This window comes from Papaver somniferum, chromosome 8, assembly GCF_003573695.1.
Source record: "Papaver somniferum cultivar HN1 chromosome 8, ASM357369v1, whole genome shotgun sequence".
NCBI lineage: Eukaryota > Viridiplantae > Streptophyta > Magnoliopsida > Ranunculales > Papaveraceae > Papaver > Papaver somniferum.
In genome coordinates this window covers 110,131,173-110,153,677 of record NC_039365.1, presented here as the reverse complement: position 1 = coordinate 110,153,677, position 22,505 = coordinate 110,131,173, and the positions used below count along the sequence as shown (strand labels likewise).

Below are 22,505 nucleotides of genomic sequence, written 5' to 3'. Positions count from 1 at the left end.
AGACGAGAGACACCCAATGCTTGAATTATTGAATCTCCGGTTTCCGCAGAGATATCTTCATATATATATATATATCCTTGAATGACCATTTTGTCCTTACTTTTTCTTTATTTCCAAAGTATAAATTACTATTTTTTTCTTGGAACTAGCCTGTGACATTGTTCTTGAAAGTTATATGTCCCATCCAGTATAGGCACAAAATAATTCTTATTTAAAGCATTTTTTAAATTCAATTCAGCATAAACTAAACAAGATAGCGAAACTATGTGAGTTTTGATTGGTTAGAGAGTAACTATCAAAATTATCAATCTTCATACCTACCTTATAAACCAATTCGAGTCAATGTATGTAACCATCGCATAAGTCCGTGCCGGTTGTAATTTTTTTATTTATTTTTTCGTAAACCTAAAGGGCATGGAGTTTTTTTTTAAAAAATTTTTGTAAAGCAACTCTCGGGAAGAATTTTATTACTTACGAGTGGGGACCCGTGAACAAATAGCTTTGACAATGCCTTTTGAAAAAACATTCTAACCTTAAGATCTCATATATTTGACGGCTATTATTTTTTATTACATGGCATATGAATTAGTTAAAGGATGCGTTTTGCTTAATACTAAATAGTTGAGCGTGAGATTAGGAGAGAAAGAGATCGTGTTGAAGTATGTTAATCACATGATTAACTTGATATATCGGTAGAATATAGATGTCGCTAATGATTCAAAAAGTGATGATGATTTCTTAAATACTAAACCGAAGTTGTACTTTCGCCCTTACATTCAAGCTCTGAGATTTCGGTGGAACAAATTCTATTTTTTACTAAGAAAATTTCTATACAATCTTGTTAAAAACGAGAAATTGATTAAACTAACTATTATCCAGTCCATCGTAGAGACTGGAGAAGTTAATAGAATGGCTAACTCGAGTTGATTCACACCAGATTGTGCTTCACATCTTTTTGTCAAGTCTCAATATAATTTAGGGTTACAAAGATCGCTTTAAAAAAGAAATCAGAGATTTGATACTGAAATGATATTAATCAATGGTAAGAAAATGGGTCCTTTTGATGATTTATTTACAAGGACGCTGGTAGTGATGGTGAAAGCTATAGTAAAAGAAGGGTATGCGATGGTTCTGGTTGTCGATTTGGTAGCAATAAGGATGGTGGATTCTGTGAGTAGGGTTTATATTTGTAGCAGTATTTCTATAATTTAATGTTGGAGGCTTCATTTGCGTTGTCGCAAGTTTAATACTTCAACTGTTTTTCTTCATGTCCAGGGAAAAGCTACATCAGGAGTGCAGCTGGTGCTACCATGGGATACGAACAATGGCCCATAATGACACACAAGCTTCCTTTCCTGCCAGGAAGAAAACTTTTTTAAGAAATTCAATTTAGGTTAGAGTCTTCAAGTTTTATAAGAAAAATATGCAAATATAGAGGAGAGAAGAAACTAATTTTCAAATTAAATTATTTTTCTGAATTTTATTTGATACCAAACACAAAATAATTTATATGTCATGTTATCAGAAATTTTAGCCGTCAAAAATATGAGATCTTACGGATATAATGTTTTGTCAAAACCATTTGTTCATCGATCCCCACCGATTACTTAAATTAAATCATAACATAAAAAGAGGGACTAAAGCCTGAAAAGAAATAAATAAAGTAGTACAAGTTAAGGAATTCTATAAGCAAGAAGAGATGATCTATTAGTTCTGATTGGAAAATTAACAAAATGTTTAGGATCATACCACTTATGTGAATTATCATTATTAGCTTCCCATTTTGATAACTCATCAGGCACTACGTTACCTTCCTTATACATACATACATACATACATGCATACATACATATATATATACAAAAGAAAACATGTATCGAATTGTCTTAAGAAAATACATATAATTTTCCAAATAAGCAAGTAACCTTTACGAAACTAAAATCTTATTAGAAAAAGTCATAATTAATGGCGTGGATTGAACAGTATTCAGACCATATTCTATGCATACTTTGAGCTTGTGCAGTCCTGAAAGCATATATTGCTCCCCAAATTCAGCCATGACAAAGGTATCTAAACCTAACCATTGCTTTTATAGAATATAACTCCACAACCTGATTTGTATTGGTTACCTAGCAAGCATCCATCAATATTAAACTATCCATACAATAGGGGTGCCACTTTACTTCTAATAATTAAGATTTTTTGGAAGTAAAAGTTAGATGAAATAGTTAGGTTATCGAAAGAACATGCAATATGCATCAGGACCCTAACCAAAACGATGGCGTACAAGCAAACGGCAAAAAGAAAGACAAAAAAAGGCGGTAAAAAATCGATGAAGTTGCTCTAAAATAAAACTAGGAAATAGACGGAAAGAACTAGGAACATGGAATCTACCTCGACAGCATAACCTTAAAAAGACGGACAGATACTATTGATAATTGGAGTGGAAGCGTTAAAATATTAGTACAAAGGTGCTTAAACGAATACCCCATAACTAGAAATATGGGGGACGATGCTCCTAAAGTCCACGTGAAGTGGAAAATGGGTAAAAGTATTCTAAGGTCAAACAGGATATCATTTTCTCAAAAACCAAAACAGAAATACAACTCAAAAGCAAATTTCAGAAGAAAAAGGAATCATATTGACACTATTAATGATGACATGGGTAATTGGAAAATCACTAGAGAAAAAATTCATATCTCTTTCCCACTACAACAAAGTCCTTCTTAAGAAACATACACTCTCATCCTTACTCAACCTTGCATCACTGAAATGGAAACAGTCAGCTCGAGAAATTAAACAACTTTTCTTTCACGTAAATTCTTGGGCTTTTCTAGGACCCGACGGTTTCCAAGCATGGTTTTACCAAAATAGCAGGGAAATATTGGCGGGAGATGAGATAAGGATGGTACAATATTTCTTTAGAACATGATTAATGCTACCAAAATACCAAGTTCTAATTCCTAAGAAAATTTGTGTGTAGCGGTGACAAACTACTAATCCATCAACTTATGTAATTTTTTTTATAAGATAATATCAAATTTGATTTCAAATAGACTTAAGAAGGTGTTCACAAAATTGTCTCCCCACGGCAGGCATCTTATGTCGTCTAAGAAGATAGACTTTTATCCAAAGGATTATTGGTGAAATAAAAAGAATGCCAAAGGCTAGGCACTCAAAGCTTGGAAGGAGATCTGCAAACCAAAAAGACAAGCATAATTGGGATCTAAAAGTACTACAATTTTCAATGAGCAGCTTGGAGAATAGTTACTGAAAAGATACAGTCTAGGGTAAAGTTATTCAATACAAACATTTTAAATAAGGAGATCTTCTTCAAGATAAAATTAAAAAGACGGGCTCTTGGATATGGAAAAAAAAAACAAGTAGGTATGTGTTGGGTGAAGAAATTTCACATATAAAATAGGAGATCGAAAGAAACATCAGATAAGAAAAGTTCAAGATGGAAATCTCATTACTCAAAATCAACTCACTCAGAATGCAAGTCAAATCACTCAAAAAGTTGTGGGTTTCATCAATTAAGAAGATATGAGTTGGAACTTAGAAAAAGTTGTTGTTTTGTTCTCTCCCAACAAATTGAACTAATCAAGGATATTAGAATTTCATCTCAATGAGAAGATAATATGCAATGGTCTCTAACTAGAACTGGAGATTTCTTAGTGATATCAACCTACGGAACCATACTTAATGATCAGAATCAAACCATTTCAAACCAACAATCAAAATTTTGGCTTCTCATATGGCACTTGAAGATTCCATACAAATATCGAATGTTCTTATGAAAAATTGCTCAAGATATACTGAATATTTAGATAGACTTCATATCAATGCAAAAATTCGGAACTCAAACTGCTCTCTCTGCAATTAACACCTTGAAACAAATAAGTATTTATTCTTTCGATGACATTTTTCCAGGACCATTTAGTTTGCTATCTCTAGACTATATACCATAATGCTAACCAATTTGGTTGTATGCAGGATTGTTTCTTATCTTGGCTTGACAGAGATAACATTGTCTCAAAGATAAAATTTATTTTCTGAATCTTATTATTACTATGTATCACATTTGGGAGCCTAGGTTCAGCAAAGTCTCTGAGAATAAAATTCAGAACCCAACTATAGTAGTCCAATAAGTCTTTAGATTTAGTTAGCACAATCAGATAGATATTTCTGATATTTGCAATCTAAATAATAATAGTAATCATCATACTGCATTATATAGGCTTAATAGGGAAAAAAACCTTGGCCTCTACCTCCTCATAAATGGTTGAAGATTAATATAAATGTTTCTTTAATCCCTAAAACTAATGATGCCGGTACGACAATGTTGGATCAAAATTCTACAGGAAACTATGTGGAAGCCATGAACTAGACAATGAGAGCTGAAGATATTAATCAAGCTGAAGCTGTTAGACTGCTCCAGGCCATTAAATGGGTGAAGCATGATAACCGATCAAGAATAATTATTGAAGGAGACAACTGAAAATTGTGGAAGGAGTTCAACATCCAAAAGGATCTGCAATTAGATAGGACAATGAAAGTATTATCAGGGAGTGTCAATTGGAATACTCTAAAACTCAGACAACTAATATGGGCCAGATATAGGACAATCAATCCAGACCTTTAATCATTCCCATCTTCACCCCACTACCAATCCCAATGCTAGTCCTTCTTCACTTTCTTTCGAAAATAAATAAATAAATCTAAAAAATTAAAAAAATGTCTTTAATAATTGTACTTCCATGTCTTTTTTCCATGTACAACTAAATTAGGACATTAAGATTATCCAGAACAGTACAATTAGAAATAAGCCCGATAAAAACCTGTTATATCAGCCTCAGCTATTACATTAGTTTTGGGAGACACTTTTGGTCACTACACTTATAAAGGATTGATGAGGTCGTTGTTTATTCCCAAGACATGAGATTAATTGTTTAGATCGAAGAATTTTTGAGAAATTTGTACTAGTAATTATGTGATGCGTTGTATTCTCGAAAGCACAGACAATATTTATTTTTTCTCCATTTTTATTCACAAATCTTTCTCGCATAACAATCAACTCGGAATTTATTAAATCGAAGATAAAGCTTCCTTGTTGCTAAAGAAGCATATTCTCCTTTTCCATTCAACTAGACATTGAGGAAACTTTGGCCATTTTGAGAAAGCCATGACTAGGACATGGATTTTATTGGTCATGCAAGACTTTTTATGCGTCAACTTCAACTCATACATTTTGAGTATATATTTGAGGGAGGCATCACCTTTGTTTTCTTAAAACAACTTTTCAGCCTATGAACCTTGCACTTCCCCACATCTATCTCTATAATCTATATAATACTCTCTCCGTCCCTCTATTAAGTGACCTATTTGATTTTAGATTTTGTACCCTTAATAAGTGACCTATATCACTAAACAAAGAAATATTTCTAAAATTATCCTTCTAGTTAATTATAAAAAATATAAGAAATATGCGTAATTTGATAGGCATGTTTATATTCGTTACGTAGGTGTTTTAAAATGCTTTTCAATGGTATGAAGTTTGTGAACATCCGTAGAATAGTTTGAGAGATAAATCATTTCTAAATTTCACTAGTTATTATCCATAAGTGATATAATTGTAAAAAATATTTAAAAGTACTCTTTTCCTTACTTGCCTTAAAAATTGTGCAAACTTAAACTAGGTCACTTAATAGTGGGACGGAGGGAATATATCTTCTTCCCCACCCTGCTCATCAAAAATAAATATACGTAAATCAGAGGTGGTCTCAACTCATATTCTCTATGGCCATTAAGATTTAAGCCCTTTCTATCGCAAAAGTTACCCCTCACTGAAAGAAAACCTTCTGTCATCTAACCATTCAAAATGTTGTAAACTTTCTTACTTTTACCAAACAAAATCTCATAATAAAACTATTTCTTGTTTTACTTTTGACAAAATGATGGAAAGTTTCGAACGGAGAAATGATCAAAATCTTACAACAGGAAATTGGGTTGTACCATTGACCCATTGACAGGGGGTTAATAAAAGTAACCTGTTATATGGGTGGTATGGTTTATTAGAGGGGCGACATTCTAATAAGACAAAAAGGATCATTACATGATTATTCAAGATGTCCCTTATAAGAAAAATACTGGAAATGACAAATTAACCCACATAATTGATAACCTAGTTTAGTGATGATAATCAAGTTTAGTGTTAATGATTAATTTCACCTATATTAACTCAAAATCAAAACCAAAATAAGATTTTTAGAGTTAAAAAAAAAAATTAGAGGAGAAGGTCAATCTCAATCAATTGAAGAAATTAACCAACAAAATGAAGAACCAGGACCTGAAAATGACCGGGTATACTTCTAAATTAGTCTTAACTAGCTTTTTGTTGCTCAAAGTTATCTAAAGTACGTAAAAATTTCAATTTTTTTACATTTTCAGAGCTAATTACGGTTGGAATTGTGCTCATAACCAACCGTAAATCAAAGTTACGGTTCGTAAAAAATGAACTACCAACCGTAACTGGTTAAGTTTGAAGAAAAACCAATCGTAAAACCCAGTTACGGTTGGTAACTAAATGCTCGATACGAACCGTAACTCACCAAATGCTCGATACAACCGTAACTGAGTTACGGTTCGTAACCAAATGCTCGATACCAACCATAACTGAGTTACGGTTCGTAAACTAAAATGGTTACCAACCGTAACTGAAGAAAATTCTCAGATATAAGAACATACGGTTGGCAATTGAACTATTACCAACGGTTGGTAATTGAACTATTCCAGTTACAGTTCGTAATTGAGTTAAAATCAACCGTAGCTCACATAAACACATAAATTTCAATTTCAATTTTCATCTAAAACCTTAATTTTCGATAGAAATTAAACTTAAATCGAACAAAATAAACCAAATCGTAACTGGGTTTTCAAAACATACCTCATATAAGTCATTACACTACACTTGATTAATTTTCGAATCGTCGATTAATCGAAGACGATGAAATTTCGAGTTTTAATGGAGGTTACGGTTGATGGGAGGAGGAGAAGAGAAGAAGAAAGAAAACAAATTTCCAATTTAACTTTGATTTAGGTTAAAAAATGAGAAGGGTAATCTAATTAATTTACACCTCCTATAGAACATCCCCTAACCAACTAGAAGAACATTACTATCACACTGCCGCCCCTCTAATAAACCATGCCGCACCTATAACAAGTCACTATAAAAGTAAAACAAAATGAAGAAATTTCATCTTTTTTCTTCTAATAGTAGTACCCTAACATTTGGACCCATCTACTAGTATTGATAATTTTAAAATTTGTTAACATCACTAGACCATGATTCATGCAACATTATTAATAGGGGTACGAAAATTGCTCAAGGGTATACCTATTCCAAGGCTTGAAATGTTTTGTGTTAGATTGATTTTGTATACCCCGAGCAAATTGGTACCCCTGTTAGCATCCATGTGATTCATGCAGGGGCAGTGTTTAATTTTCTTTAACAAGGAGGTATAAAAGAGAACGGCATATATGTTAAAAGGAAAATGCCCCTTAAGTTGGTATAAAAGCTATGGCAAATGACAAAAGAAAGACTTCGATAATGGAGTTCTCTGTTTTATCCACTACTACCGAAAGCTACAAAACCCATCTATCTCTTCCCAAAAGAGCCTGCCAAGTATATAACGCCGTCGCACATTACTTGTACATGATATTCTCCTAATTTTTGGGTAATTTCAAAATCAGGAAGGGTACTTATGCGCCGTAATTGTTGGGGTGCACAAGTTTGGATTCAACAATAACAAGGCAGCATTGTGAATAGTTACTAAATAGACAAACAAGACCAGGCCAGGATAGAGAAATCCCCAACAAGTGAATTCAAAAAGGCAATAAAAGTTGCCAAGGATATTGTATTGTTACACATGCAAGTTAACATTGATAGATTCCAGAGAGCTTTCTCAAATCTACGAATACTGGCTAGAGTAAAATAACAATTAAATACATCTAAATCAAACAAAATTTATTTACGATAACACTTGATTAGCTGAAAGATGACTAAACTGATGCTTGTTTGATCATGTACAGGTTGGTGTTTTCTTTTTTACTCTATTTCAGAAAACTAGTTGCTGATGAAACTAAAAGGAGGTGACTATCATCTAATCTATTCACAAATTTGGTGGAAATATCGAACTCTACGATTTCCAACGCAAGCAATTACAAACATAATAATAATAATAATAATAATAAAAGAGAGAGAGTTCATGTGTCAATGCTGGCTTCAGCTTCACTTAACCTTTCATGGTACTGGTCCAAGAAATAATCACAGAGCTCTAATAGCTGATCCGCAAGTTGAGGTATACCTGGGTTACGAATGGCATTGTACTTGTGGGCATTGATGGTAATTTGACAAACATCATGCCGGAATTCATCCCTGTCTTTATACTCCATCCTTCTTGCTTTTTCCCTAATGGTAGAGAGATCCATAGGATGTTCGATGATGTCCAAGTAGTCAGGTGCTTCCTTCTTTGACACTGGTTTGAGGAAAAGGTATGAGACTTCGTGAGCATTCTTTAATCCATCCAGAATGTCTTCAAGAGTGTTTGCTAACCCAACCTGCAGGATTTTAGCGAAAAGCTGAGCATAAATTTATAAGCGGTCTTACCAAAATTACTCTAGTATACTAATATATGGCCATATGGCCAAACTGGATTTGATCTAAAGCTGAAATTTGAGGATGATCTCCATGGTGACCATGTGAAACTTACATGAACTAGGGCTTTGCTAATTCAAGGTCAAGTAATATCTACTATCTCCAAATACTGCAGATAGAATTTCAAAGGAACAACAAAAATTACCTGTCCTTCACCCCCTCTACGGCGCTTAGTTTGTTGGCCATATTCTGGACCATACCGAGCAGACGAGTCAACCGCAGGCCGCTTCTTAGCAGCACGGCTCCTTTCTGGCATTCTACGGCTGGTTCTGTATCCTCTTGGTTCCTCAAGATAGTAATCGTCTCCCGTCTCATCGAATTTTACCTTCTTTTTCTTCTTCATTTTCTGCCTCTCTAGTTCCTCCTTTTCTCTCTGCTGCAAGGCTTCATGGATCCTCCTAGATTCAGCTAATCTATTTTGCTCTAACAGCATCATTCGTTCTTGATACAAAATCCTTTCCCTCTCCTTTTCCCTCTCTCTTTCCCTTTCCTCCGCCTCTCTAATGACTCTTCTTTTGTTTTCCTCTTCCCAAAATTTCTTGTCCTCTTTTGCTTTTCTTTTTGCTGCTGCCTCATCAGCTAGCCGCTGCTGTTCCTGCTTTCTATGTATCTCATAGCTTGATAACTGCATCATCTTCTCAGTCTTTCTATGCTCCTCCTGCATACCATAACGAACTTCTTCTCTAACCTGATCCACTTTTGGTTGTTTGATAATGATTTTCTTCCGAGGTGGCTTTTCAATGTTCAAGGGTGGCCGAATGACAATCGAGGGCTGCTTCTGAGGTTCACCATGGAAGTCCTCAAGTTTCATCTTGTTGGAAATTATTATTTTACTATATTTGGAGACAGATCTACTTCCCATTTCATCTTGTTTATCAGAACTTTGTGTTGCGGTAGTGTTTTGCTCAAGAGATTTGTCAGGGAGTGCACATTTTACCTTCAATTGGAAGGTTTTTGCTTTCTCAACTTTCTCTTGGGCCTCTGCAGGAACATTTCTAGCAGCAATTTTAGGTATTATTTTCTTTATTGTAGACTTCGGTTGAGCAGAAGAATCATGAAGGTTAAGCTTCCCAGGTATCCTTTCCAAGCTAGAGTTTTCAACACGAGTGTCCGGATCTTCTCCATACCTAGGACAATTCTTGTTGGTCCTCATGTGCCCCGCCTAGTCCAACAGGAAGTTGAGATGTCAAATACACAATGGATCAGTTATGTAAATTTTCCTGAACAAGTGAATTCTAGGCAATATGCACTAACCTGACCACATGCCCCACACACAAAACCTTCTCGTACATTTTTACCTGAAGGGTGTTTTTCCCTAACCTGGTTAACGATTTCAAAAGGAAGATAACTTCATCAGGGAAGTAATAATACTGAAAGTCCAACCTCTTGGAGAAGAAAAGATAAAGTAATCAACTTGTTTGGCATACATTTCTGCAAAAGAAATCTGCTCCAATGAATTTAGAAAAGTGATAACAACAAACAAATGAATTACCTTATCATTCTTCAACTTCTTTGATTTAATGATGCCAGAGGAGTTCCTTTTACGCATATTATCCACCTGCAACCAAGAAAATAAACAGCAACTCTGATAAATATTTCTCAAGAATATCCCCTGCACGATGAAATCTTGGCATAAAAAACTGAGGGAATGAGCATAAATATCCAGGGGAAAAGCTTATAAGAATTTTCAGAATCGCAAACCTCCTTTTGATCACGAATAATGTTCTCCATTGATAAGAATGAACCATCAGGTTGGGCTGTACGACTGACTTGTTTAACAGAGCCATTAGCTTTATTGATCCGTTCAGCACCTAAACCTCGCTGCCAACTCAATCCTAACTCTTCCCGCCCCCTAACAACCGTTTTTTTCTTCTTTTTCCCCTTAGCCCCATTATCTGAAGAACAAGCAGGACAAAGATGTGGCTCATTTTTATTTGAAATTATGAAAACTGGTGAATCAACATCCACATGCAAACAAGAACAATGATAATGTCTTCACTGCTAGCTCCACTGATAGGAAGTTCTGGTCATGCCAAAGAACAAGAGACAGCAGATATCTCCTGGGTCTGCTCTTTAATCTATATTTTGGTGTCTAACTAACAGTCATGAGTTGGAGACGCACATAACATCAGACCGAACTTACCTAGTCGACTATTTGCTAAGCTAAATAATACTCTTTAACGACTTAGTATCTGCATTATGTATATACTCTGTTGAAATATTTAGATGAGTTAACATGCACTTAGATCAAATAAATAATGAATCGTATCAGCTGAAAGGACTAAGTAAGCGTCTTTTCCCCTTCTTACCATCCATGAGCATCCTGCATAATTCTGCTGCTTCAGCTGCTTCATCTTCAATTTCCTCCTCTGCTTGGACTTGGGTTGGATGCCTCCGCATTTTAAGTCCTCTAACACCATCAGTTTTGTCTTGTTTAGATTCATTGCTACCCACTTCAGCTTCCCCGCATTCTTCTGCATCCAGCAAATTTTCAAGGTCCCCAGCGAAAGAATCCAGATCACTATTTGCTTCAGAGTCGCTCTCATTTTCGTCGCCTTCGGCAGCCGAAAGATTCTGAAGCTGTCGATCCCAAATTTCTTGACATTTTTCTCTGGCCTGTTGTTGTAGCTGAAGAAATGACATCCGCTGGCCGCGTGCATACTTGCCAATGGTTGTTGCATCAACTTTGACTCCTGCAGACGCTTGCTCACTGGAAAGTTTGCGTATCAGGGCGATCCGATGCCACCTAGTTTGTTTTGCAATTGTATCCTCCGGAACATTGAACTTAAGTAGCAACTAAGATAGTTTATAACCAAATGGATCAGAATAGGATGTACGCTCAAGACTCAAAACGCATCAACAACTGTCATGACTAGATTAACAATTGAAAAGGGACAAAATTTATAGATTCTGAAGCCAAATGGGATGCTCCTATAAGGCTGCGCTTTCTCTTTAAAGTTAAAATAAGAAACTTTTGTTGAAGAATCATACCTCACGGGCCCCATCCATGTTTAACCTACGCAGATCAGCATCTGTTCCAGTGACTGTTGTACCTCCCACACGAGGAGCAACTATTTTTTTCTTCACTACTGCATTGGATATAGGTGCCTTCGTGGCAACACGTACATAGCTGAAACCTAGGCCTCTGCCAGATGGGTCTCCGACTCCTGTAATCTCCAGGCGCTCAATATTTTCTCTGTCCTGCACCAAGATAGTTTTAGAACATAAAGATTCAACCCAAAAGAAGCGAAACCAGTTACACGTATGAACATTCACCCTTTAATTTATATACAATTCACACCCATATTGAACCCTTCCTTCACTTGAAGATTTGTTCCAAAGCATATCAAAATCTTAGAGAGAGTCAAAACATTTAAAAATACTTCACCTGATTTGTACAGGTGACGAAGTTGCTACTAAGGTTCCAAGGGGTTATCTGTAGCTCCCTTTCAATGTGAGATGAAGCAGCCAACGCAATGGCTTCATCTGGAAGTTGGTTCATTGCAGAAGAAAGGCCAGTAGGGTGTGTCAGTCTGCTTATCCCTAAACGCTTAAGCCGGTAAAGCCCAGCTTGCATGCTTTCATAGCAACAAACCTGACATCAGAACACGCATCAGGGGTCAAAGATTCAAATATAACAATGCAACAAATTCTTTCTGTCATAAAAAAGGTATAAATTATGCCTCCGGTTGAAAGGAAGAAGATTAAAGATCTAATCGGCCCACAAATAATAACAAAAGAGGCTGATGCAAGACCAAGTAACTCAGAGAAGCTTATATAGGAAGGAAACAATTTGTAAAAACACTGCTGACAATTTAATGAAGAGCGAAGCTGGTCAGCAGCTTACTACATTGTTACCTACTAGTTCTGTAAGACTTGTCAAAAGACAAAGAGAAGTACCTCACGTGCAAAAACTATGACTACACCTAACAAAAATAATTAGGGTGTTCAACTGCGGCGAAAACACAGAAAATGCAAGTACCAAGTAACTCACATTTTCGGGTGTCAGCTGCCTCCTAAGTTCTTCTTCCACTGGAATTCGGAAATTGCGCTTTATAACCCAATATAACTGCCCATTTGTTCCCTTCTACAAGGTCAAGTGAAAGAGATTAAAGCAGCAGTGTGAAGGCATCCGGTAACAGAACTAGGAACAATGATTATTATTAAAAGCCACCTGTAAATCAGCACAGTGCTTCAACCTTTTCCGAATAATGGGTTCAGACAAGAAAGGAAACTGGGCCGCTAACTCATCTGCTCTGATGCAAGGAGCCATTCCCCGCTTCTCATTGACACGACAGACACGGTACATATACACCAATAATCTGTTCCCAATATAAGTCTGGAGATTTTTTGACCCAGGAGAAATAACTTCCATGTGCGGTTCCTGTATAAAACCCCGGCAAATGTCAGTCTCAACTTATGAATAAGGAATATTGCCATAAAACATAAGTGTTTTTTTCAAGTGGGATGATAAAAATACCTGCTGTCCGACGACATGTATTCTGTCTATACGCCTAAGAAAAAGTTTTCCCTTCGCAGACCGAACTAACAAGTAGTCAGTCGTGGGCAACTTATGAGGAAATACAGGTGCTCTGTACATGTTTGTTTCAAGAGACGACTGGGTGCAACCAGGTCTTATGTCACCAAGGAAAGGGGATTTGTCCGCGGGATCAAGAGAAATAACAGTGCCAAGATTAGTACCCCCACATTCGTTGCGAAGCACTGAGGCAGTTTGGTCAACAGGTGCTGATTTTTGATAATAAGTGCAGAGTCTTGCACCCATCCCAGCATTTCCTATAAGTAAAGGCCTCTCTTCACAATACCTGACACCAAAGGTTACAAACAAGATGCAACTTCAGAATGGAGCTTTCAGAAGCATCTATGATGCAGATTCTCAGATTCACCAAAATGTCAAATTATTAGATCCGAATACAAGTTCAGAGGAAATATACGTAAATAATATTAAAAAAATTGATGTGATGTACATCCCATTATTGCTTGTATGTACCAGATAAACCTTCAGCTAGAAAAATATATTGATGAATGCAATAAAGTTAAGCATAAACAGATATTGTACGAGTGAAACTTTGCAGGATTTTATAATTTTATATTTCCACTTGTAGACTAAAATCTTCATCGCACAACAAAAGAATGAGGAAACTGAAGGGGGAATGACCACTTACTCCATTAAGAAGACATGTCCATCCTTCACAGAAAGGTCTGACACCTTCTTAAAAGCCCCAGGAGGACGTAATGACATATTTTCACCAGGCACCTTCTGGGCTCTTGGCCACAGATGTATACTTGTGCGCACGAGATGTAGAACAGAGTTTGGACGAACATTTTGCACAGCAAGAGACTTACTATCTTCAAGCTCCTTTCCTGAATAAATGATTTTAACTTGTTCTGATGGTCTGAGATCTGCACAACAAAAGGTCAACACAACTCACAAGTATAAGAGCACAAAAGAACCAAATTCACAGTAAGCAAGCAATTAATGGAAGAAACCAAGTTTGGCAAAGTAATAGTACTATAGAGATCTCCAACCTAGCTTTTTTGAGGCCCTTGTTTTGATATAAGATACGATATCCTCAGCAGCCACTTGAAATTTACTGCCCTTCCCCCCCATGCTCTTCAGTATTACTTTCATGGGACCCTGTGTAGATAGCTTCCCTTGTTCCTTTGCTGCTACTTCGTTGTCATGAGGATACCATATGGCTTTGGGTCTATGAAAGTAAGCGATATCTTTACTGCAACAAGACAAAATAGTACAGATAAAGAAGGAAGTACCAATAATATAAGCAAAAACCAATTTGTTGGTAGGATAAATAACAGGAGCAAGATTGATTAAACTATGTCATATGGCTGCCAGCAAGGCCCGGAAACACGAAACAACAACAAGAAACTATATTTATACAGTATAAAATAAGAGGACAAGAAAAACGGGCGCGTGTTAATCAACAAGAAGCAAAGTCCAAGTGTATTTTTAAGGACACATCTCCCTGCTTTGAGTAAAACCAACCTACAGTCTTATTTCCCTGAACATTTCTACTAGACTTTAAATTTCCTTCCTTTGGTACCTTAGAAGGGATATCTTCATCATGATTAAGCACACTGAATAACGCCCTAACCCCAGCAATACTAATATATAATTAATAACAAATCTGTTAATGTGATGTATGTTTTGAAGAACAAACCGCAACCCTTACATTTCTGCAGCTGGTTTCTACTAAGTTTGTATGTTATAACTGCTACATAAGGTAAAGATAACTTGTGAGCTGTCCCAAGTAGCCATGAGGTGGCTCTCCAACTCATGATGGAAAGTTGCAAAGGACATGTGGCAAGCCTGATAGAGTCTCTCATCTAGCCTCATATAATCTAAAAAGAATCAGTTTTATCCACTCATTCTATTAATAATAGTATGAGCATGAGGAATTAGAAGTAAAGGTCCAAGTCAATCCTAATAAGATGTCTGTCGATTTCTTCTATTAAATCAGTTCATGATAATTATGTTGAACCTTCATAAGGTGTTTAGAATACTTGAGTACTGATTATGCTTGCTTAATGTGGTGTTTATGTGAACTAGGATTATGCTAATACTAAGACTAAATCCTTTTCAGCATAAGGTTATCTTTCTAAGCATATTTAAGTCTATTTCATATGAGATGGATCAACTAAGTAGCCAGCCTTACTTGCTCAATTTTGGCTTCATAGTCTGAAGCATCAAACCAGGTATTGAATGCCAGATTTTGACCCCGTGAGCTGTGCGCTTTTTCGAATGTGATTTCGTTTGCTGGGAAATTTTTCTGTTCGAATAATACCTGTCATTAGAAATATTAAATTTAGAAGCCCCTCCACCTTGACCAGGATTATCCAAAGAATCTCCACCATTCAACTTCACAGACCGAGAGACTATCATTGCCCCAGCATGAAATCGGAGATTTCCACTATCCTTATTATCTAAAACTTCAAAGAGCATCTGCTCATCCTGAAGATCAAGGATAAGTTTTGGTTTTGGAAGATCTTTCTTAGGTTCCCAAATTATCTGGTCCAACCAAGATCCATCCAGCAATTCCATGTTTCTCAATGAAAGTCTTTTGCTAAAAAGATTTATAGCATCATGTTTATGCAAATTTTCGGAGTTCTCTGTTTGGACTTCATTATCACTTGAACCATCCTTGAAACGGGACTCTAATCTCAATAATTGTGGGTGATTCACTTCGGAAAATGGAAGGCTAGATGAGCCTGAAAAAGTTCTTGAGCCGAAAGGTTCAACAGAAACAGGGTAGCTGCTCAGGAAAACATTGTGACCCTTTTCAGCAGGTTCAACTGTGATATCTGAATTGAAATCTCGTGTCTCATTTCCCGATTCTATTTCTACATTAGTGGAACCGTCGATATCAATGCCAGATATTATAGAACTCTCAGAAGATTCTGAACCCACTACAGGAGAATTATTCCAAATGATCTCGTTTTCCCAAATTTGTTGATCGAGAGGGTAAAACTTTGGACAAGATGGCGATACCCATTCTGAAGCCAGATCGACAAAAACACTCTCTTTCATTGGTTCTGCACTGAGACAGGTGACTTTTGTTTGTTCAAAAGCCTGTGTTTCCCTCAAACCAATCCCTTGCCCAACACCAGACATCATTGATACCCCATCACTATCTCTGACAGATGCATCACCATACTGAGAAACAACCACTAATTTAGCATTAGACGAACTCTGCAACGGCCCCCGAAGAAAATCTTCTTCGTCCTCTTCAACTACTGTTTTAAGCTTATCTGGAAGTGTGAAAAGAATCAAAACTTTTGAAGTTATATTATACAGAAGCAGCCCAAAAGTTAACCAGGAAAAGAAAATACAAGAAATAATACAGTAGTAGCATAATGCACACCTTTTGGAATAGGATCCCTATGGTTTCTCATCTCCCTTTTTCTTGGGGGCTCATGAACACCAAAAATTTCAGAGAACCGTAACACCACCTTTCCATCTTCTATGCACAAAATAGGCAATGAAGCTGTGTTGTTCCTTGACTCCTCTAAATCTTGAAGCTCATCATCCTACGAATTTATGTAAATCAAAACCCACTTTATAGTAGAATTTGAGGGAGAAAGAAAGACAGAGTGCACATGAGGAACTGAATGCACAGCATGGCAATGCCCATGATAAGGGTAACTTAGCAAGCATATGGCATTAAAAGAGCTGACAAATATCAGTTGAAAGTAAAAGGCACTATCATCCTCAATGTGATGATATGAAGTAGAAACCGGCGAATCCGGATCATCTGATGCCTGAGACAAGTTATCCCGGGTACTAGATGATCAATCAACGGAAAGGCAAGAGTCTCAAATGAGCCTATTTTGACATCCCTTGATCAATCAAGCTCATACAGATGCACCTTAAAAAGAAAGAAAAAAAAGTAGGTTGATATCATTATTGACTTCAAGTGACATATCGTTTTGAACTAACCTCTCGAATATCCTTCGAATCAACGGACAGGCTATCAGCTTCAATTGGTTCAAGAGAAGGCTCAATATTTGCAAGAGATTTCTCTTCCTCAGAATCCATTCCAAGATTCTCAGCTAAAAGAGAAATAGAAGGGATCAAAATCTAATGCTTGACCAAGAAAAAGCAGTAAGCAGATTCTCAAGTGAAAAAAAAAACAGCTCTAAACATGTAATAGATCAATACAACTGTATTAACAATTAGTGGTTGTACAGAAACTACAAGATTGGAGCAAATTTTACTGGATAGACATATTTACATAGCAGTTATAAAGTGCAGGAGTATGAAGTACATAGTCACGTAATGGCATTGTTTCACCTGACATCACATAGTAGTTATAAACAATTAACACTCTGAGAGACGTCATTTTACAAAAATATAGCTGTTCCTCTCTCAATATTTAGAGGGAGCGTAAAAAGCACATTCAAAGAGTGATCCTATTCAAAGAAAGTATAACCACACCAAGAGAATTACTTGACCCTTCACAGTCTATGTTCTCCTATTCATTTTTATTTTGTGATTGAAGTAACAGAAGATTCCAAGTCTTAAGTTTATAATAACGGGTCCACCAACGAAAAGAATTACAACTAACATGTTACTTTCTAGTCTTTCTACCATGAGCATGACAACAACCAAGTTATCAGTAATAAGTTCTTCTTCATTATGAAGTGCATATAAGATGACCTACAGGGAGGAATATAAGCTTGAGCTTAATTTACTAAGATGACCTAGTGAACTAAATTTTCTTCAACAGGGTTATTACAATCTATAACTAACCCTTCTCAAGAGAAAGCTCCAGATCTCTTTCAATAGCCGAGCTGCTTGGTTGTTCAGAACTGTGCTCCAAAACGAGAGTTCCTGCTACGCAAAAGAGGTGAGAATATTTGCAAATAAAACAAGTAAAGAGAAAAACTCTACTCATACTGAACAATGTGGTGTAATTCATACATGCAGGGAAAAAACCATGAGGATCCAACTTCATTTCCCATATTTGACAAAGACATGTTTCCAGTAACATATAAAGCCTCAAAGATGACTTATAAATGGGAATCATGCTATCAGAGACAAAGGAACTGGTGTTTTCACATCTTTACTTAATTCATACCTCTTAACATTCAGGTTTGCCCAACAAAGAAAACCAATAAGATACAGAGTAATGTCATATTCAGAACTTTCTGTGTGTGTGGGTGCGTTTATGTGGGCGGGAGGGGGAATGCTACTGGCCAAATTTGCATCAGAAACCACTAAATTATCGAAGAAAAAGACCAAAAACGAAAGCATAACCAAATTTGACCAGTATGCAGCTAACAGAATCCTAAAGTTATACCGGAAACCCATGAAAGACTATTGCGAGGAGTTTAACCGCCCAATCGTACGACAAGTTAGTTCTGAAAGCTATTTAAGGCCACAAACTTTAATTTTTGAGAAATTAAGCCAAATAGTGTGAGATCCAATAGTAGATTGATGTTCCTAGCAAATAACCTGCTAAAGGAAGAATCTCATCTGTTGAAACCACTGTATGTGCCGCATCAATATCATCTCCCTCGGGCTCCTCATCATAATTCTCCTCACCGAAGACAGAAGTACTAAGTTGACCAGTCGCCAATGGCATTTTGGCATAAACAAATTCCTTCTTTGACAGCAAATGATCTTCCTCCGAAATGGCTTGAGTCTCAGGCCCTTCGTACTGCTCTTCAATGTCTTCATAATCAACAGCATCTTCAGCCTTTTCATCATAATCTAACACAGATCATATTAAAACCAGCACATTAATAAAAAACACTAAGATATGATCCATAATTGTGCACTTAGTAAAACAGGCTAAGTAAAGTATCAATGCAAGCCAAACTGAGACAACCGTTATTCTAGCTTATCAAAATCACCTTGTTCAGAAGCATCCGCAGATTTGTCTGCTAATTTTACTGACAACTACAAGTTAAACAACATGATCAGTCTCAAAAACATTAAGAATAGAAGTGGAATGACTCCGCCAAATCTCCATATACTACATGTTGAGGAAATCCATACATCAATATCCGTCAGAGATGGGCGCAAATCCCCTGCCAATGCACCAAGATGCTCCTTCGCATCCTGTCGAAATATAATTGAACACCCATCATCAACTTAAGTTTGTCTGTGTTCCTAAATGTGTGCAGCTAACGCCTACACACAAGATGATGAGATCCATAACACGAACTTTAATGTACATACATCGTGCAGAGATAGTTTCATGTCTTCCCAACATGGGATTATGAAATGGATTATCAAAGAAAACTCAGCACCAAGAATGGGATATAGAGATTGTACTAATAAAAAATTATAATATGATTCAATAAAACCAGTATGGTACCAAGAATGTCTCAAGTCAATGGCCATGGGCCGAATGGTCCCGGCGGGGCTCGAACCCGCGACCTTCGCTCATAAGACCAATGCTCTGACCAACTGAGCTACGGGACCTTATCTAAAAGTGACTCCTTTTCACACTAGATTGAAAGTTGTTCAACAAGACTTAAGCATACTTGCAACTGAAGGAACGAAAAGAGCTTTGCAGGGAGCATTAAACGGCCATACACAGTGAAGCCTAGTGTAATATGAATGTGTTGCTTTGACAATACGATGTAACTTGAAAGACCAGTAACTATGTACACAACAATTTATATCTTAAATGAAGAAAAATAACTATTTACAGGATCGAGTACTATCTGCACTTTAATGGTGGATGGTGGGAAGGAATCCTAAACCCACCACCCCCATGGAATTCCCTTACTTTTGGGGAATCCTATTCCTAACCGCCCTGTATTCCTATTTACCAAACATGGGAATAAAATTGTATTCCCGGGAAACTGATTCCATTCCCTCCAACCAAACACGCCATAAGAGCAGTTGGGGAGGCGAGGGGAAATTTTTAAGAGATCAACAAACTCTAGAGCGGGAACATGTGCAAGTGTTTTTTTAGAATCATTATTACTTAAGCATTTGTGATTATCTTTATATAAGATTGCCTCTATGATTAAACAACAGCAAACACAAATTTACTAACGATATGGACATGAAACAAAATTACAGACAGGGACTTGCCGCATCAAGGTAATCAACGTCGAGCTCACCAGCTCCATCGACATTTCCAAACATAAATCCCAAGAGACCGTTTTTTTCATCAGCCTCCTCGTAGTCATCTTCGTCATCTGTCAAAATATCAAACCAATTAGAACTAATCTTGACAATATGACATGCCTACGAAAACGAAATCAAGAGAAGTATGTAATGTCATATTACATATACATATCACGACATTTTCATCAATAAAAAAATCAAGAGAAGTTGTTTGCTAGTCAACAAGAGCTAATCATTGGCAAGATCAAAGAAATTGACTTTATCGTGTACCGGTAGCCTTGCTCCCACCCTCTCAAAAATCAGCGCATTACATTAAGCCTACTTCCAAACACTAGGAAGTCTTCACTTGCCATCCTCTAGTTTCAGAAAATATGTTATGTTGATATAAAATAAATCAAGCTTGCCAAATATCACTTGATGGTAAAACCATTAACTTATTGAAAATGGGTTGGACATCAAAGGAAAGATAATAGTTAAAATAAGTCTCCAAATTATGAGTTTTGATAGAGTAAAGTGTGATAATCATGTAAATTTTGGTGGTGAGGAGGGTCCTTATAATCAAGGAAAACATGCTGACACACATGTGTTCCATTTGTGTCAACCTATATTTTAGTAGAACTTCAAAATAAATACAATAGCTACCTTCATCACGAGTGTCATGTGAGTCAGAATTGGATTCGTCTCCCATTTTTGAGTTAACTGTGACCACCTACAAGGGAAAACAGTCATTTAGTCATAATATTAACAGTGGCATAGCTGCCCACAAATTGGCATATCACTAAATAACTGTCAAAACATCTTTAATCTACAAATGCTAGGGAAATAATAATCAAGCCAGAGAACTTACCAGTCGAAAAAACTTATATCACTTCAAAGTGCATAATGCAGAACGCCAAACCCAAGAGTAACCACAATAAGGCAAGTATCACCAGTAGAGAGGATAAATGTGTCGTTTGCACCTTATACTTGGGTTGGGCTTCTTCTTTCACTGAATTCGTATTCCACACTGAATTTTATATACAATAACAATGTATCAGTAGAACATTCATATGGTCTTTGATTCAAGCTTGGTAATTGTTCGATATAAAAGTCATACACACGAGTTTGTGTATGACTAAAGCTTTTTAATTTCAACTTAATTACAGAATGAGGAACCCTGAAAGCTAATTGCAAGTGAAAATGGTAAAGATTTTTAATTTGAAACCCTGCAATTACGAACCCTAGAGTTAAGAAGGAAAAGAAAAGAAAAAGAGGCACATTTGAATCAAAGAATTGCACAAAGTTTGAATTTTTCTCTGCAAACCTATTACAAAAACGGTCAAATTACACAAGTTTGAATTTTAAAAACCTTAACTCAAATTGAGTTATCGTTTTACATAATGTAGAGAAAAAAAATCTTACCTTTTCAATGATAGAAACTTAAGTTGCTTGCTATTTAGATCGTTGTAAAATGAACCAATCTTGTTAATTTGTGGATAGATGGTCGATCCTCCGTTCTGTTCTAGGGTTTTTTCATTCAGTCCCTCTCCCCATGTCCTTCTGTTTCTCTCGCTTGTCTCGTCTCCAGGCTCTTATAAAGAAACTTCCCAAATCTAAAATTAAAACAAATTAAAACTATTCGGGTTCGGATTTGTTGGCGTCGATAAAACCCGTTCAACATCCGGCATGTGGTCCTAAGTCTATATTACCATGCTCTTCTGACAAAGTTGGCATGGAGAATTTGTCATCATCTGTTACGCAAACTTCTCAAAGCTAAATATTACAAACAAGAAGATTTTCTGCACATTAATTCTCAGAAGAATAACACCTCTTGGGTCTGGAAAAGAATTGAACAAGGACTCTCTATTCTAAAACAACATTACTACATGGAGGTAAATAATGGTAAGAAGACTATGATATGGAAGGATAAATGGATTTTGGGGTTTAATGATCTGGTTGTTCCTGTTAATAGCAATCATTACCAATATACTTATGTCAGTGAACTCATTATCTCTGACACTAACAGTTGGTATATTTCTTTACTCAACACTCTATTTTTACCAGAGATTGTTGAAAGGATCTGATGATGGTGGTTTTTAGCTTAAGGTTAAAAACGTAAAACCTTAGTCAAGCAGTGACGTCACGTGAGTAATAATGTCGCCACTAGCACATCTATTGAACCATTCA

General features: G+C 36.4%; 1 protein-coding gene and 1 non-coding gene across 2 annotated transcripts; both read right to left on the bottom strand.

The window, feature by feature from the left end:
* Window positions 1-7,994: 7,994 nt before the first annotated feature.
* LOC113302577 (transcription initiation factor TFIID subunit 1-like) lies at window positions 7,995-21,900 on the bottom strand. Its single transcript, XM_026551511.1, has 24 exons — window positions 21,741-21,900; window positions 21,187-21,345; window positions 20,982-21,048; window positions 20,304-20,410; window positions 19,254-19,316; window positions 19,109-19,154; window positions 18,708-18,965; window positions 18,003-18,083; window positions 17,190-17,302; window positions 16,615-16,780; window positions 15,409-16,501; window positions 14,264-14,466; window positions 13,900-14,137; window positions 13,197-13,539; window positions 12,891-13,100; window positions 12,711-12,803; window positions 12,105-12,311; window positions 11,708-11,917; window positions 11,026-11,512; window positions 10,418-10,611; window positions 10,209-10,274; window positions 9,971-10,036; window positions 8,862-9,878; window positions 7,995-8,619 (listed from the first exon to the last, which is right to left on the bottom strand). Exons 3-24 carry the CDS (start codon window positions 21,025-21,027, stop codon window positions 8,266-8,268), a joined length of 5,661 nt encoding a protein of 1,886 aa, XP_026407296.1. The 5' UTR covers window positions 21,028-21,048; window positions 21,187-21,345; window positions 21,741-21,900; the 3' UTR covers window positions 7,995-8,265.
* TRNAI-UAU lies at window positions 19,610-19,682 on the bottom strand. The gene has a single exon. It is a non-coding gene; the product is annotated as a tRNA-Ile (tRNA).
* Window positions 21,901-22,505: the final 605 nt, after the last annotated feature.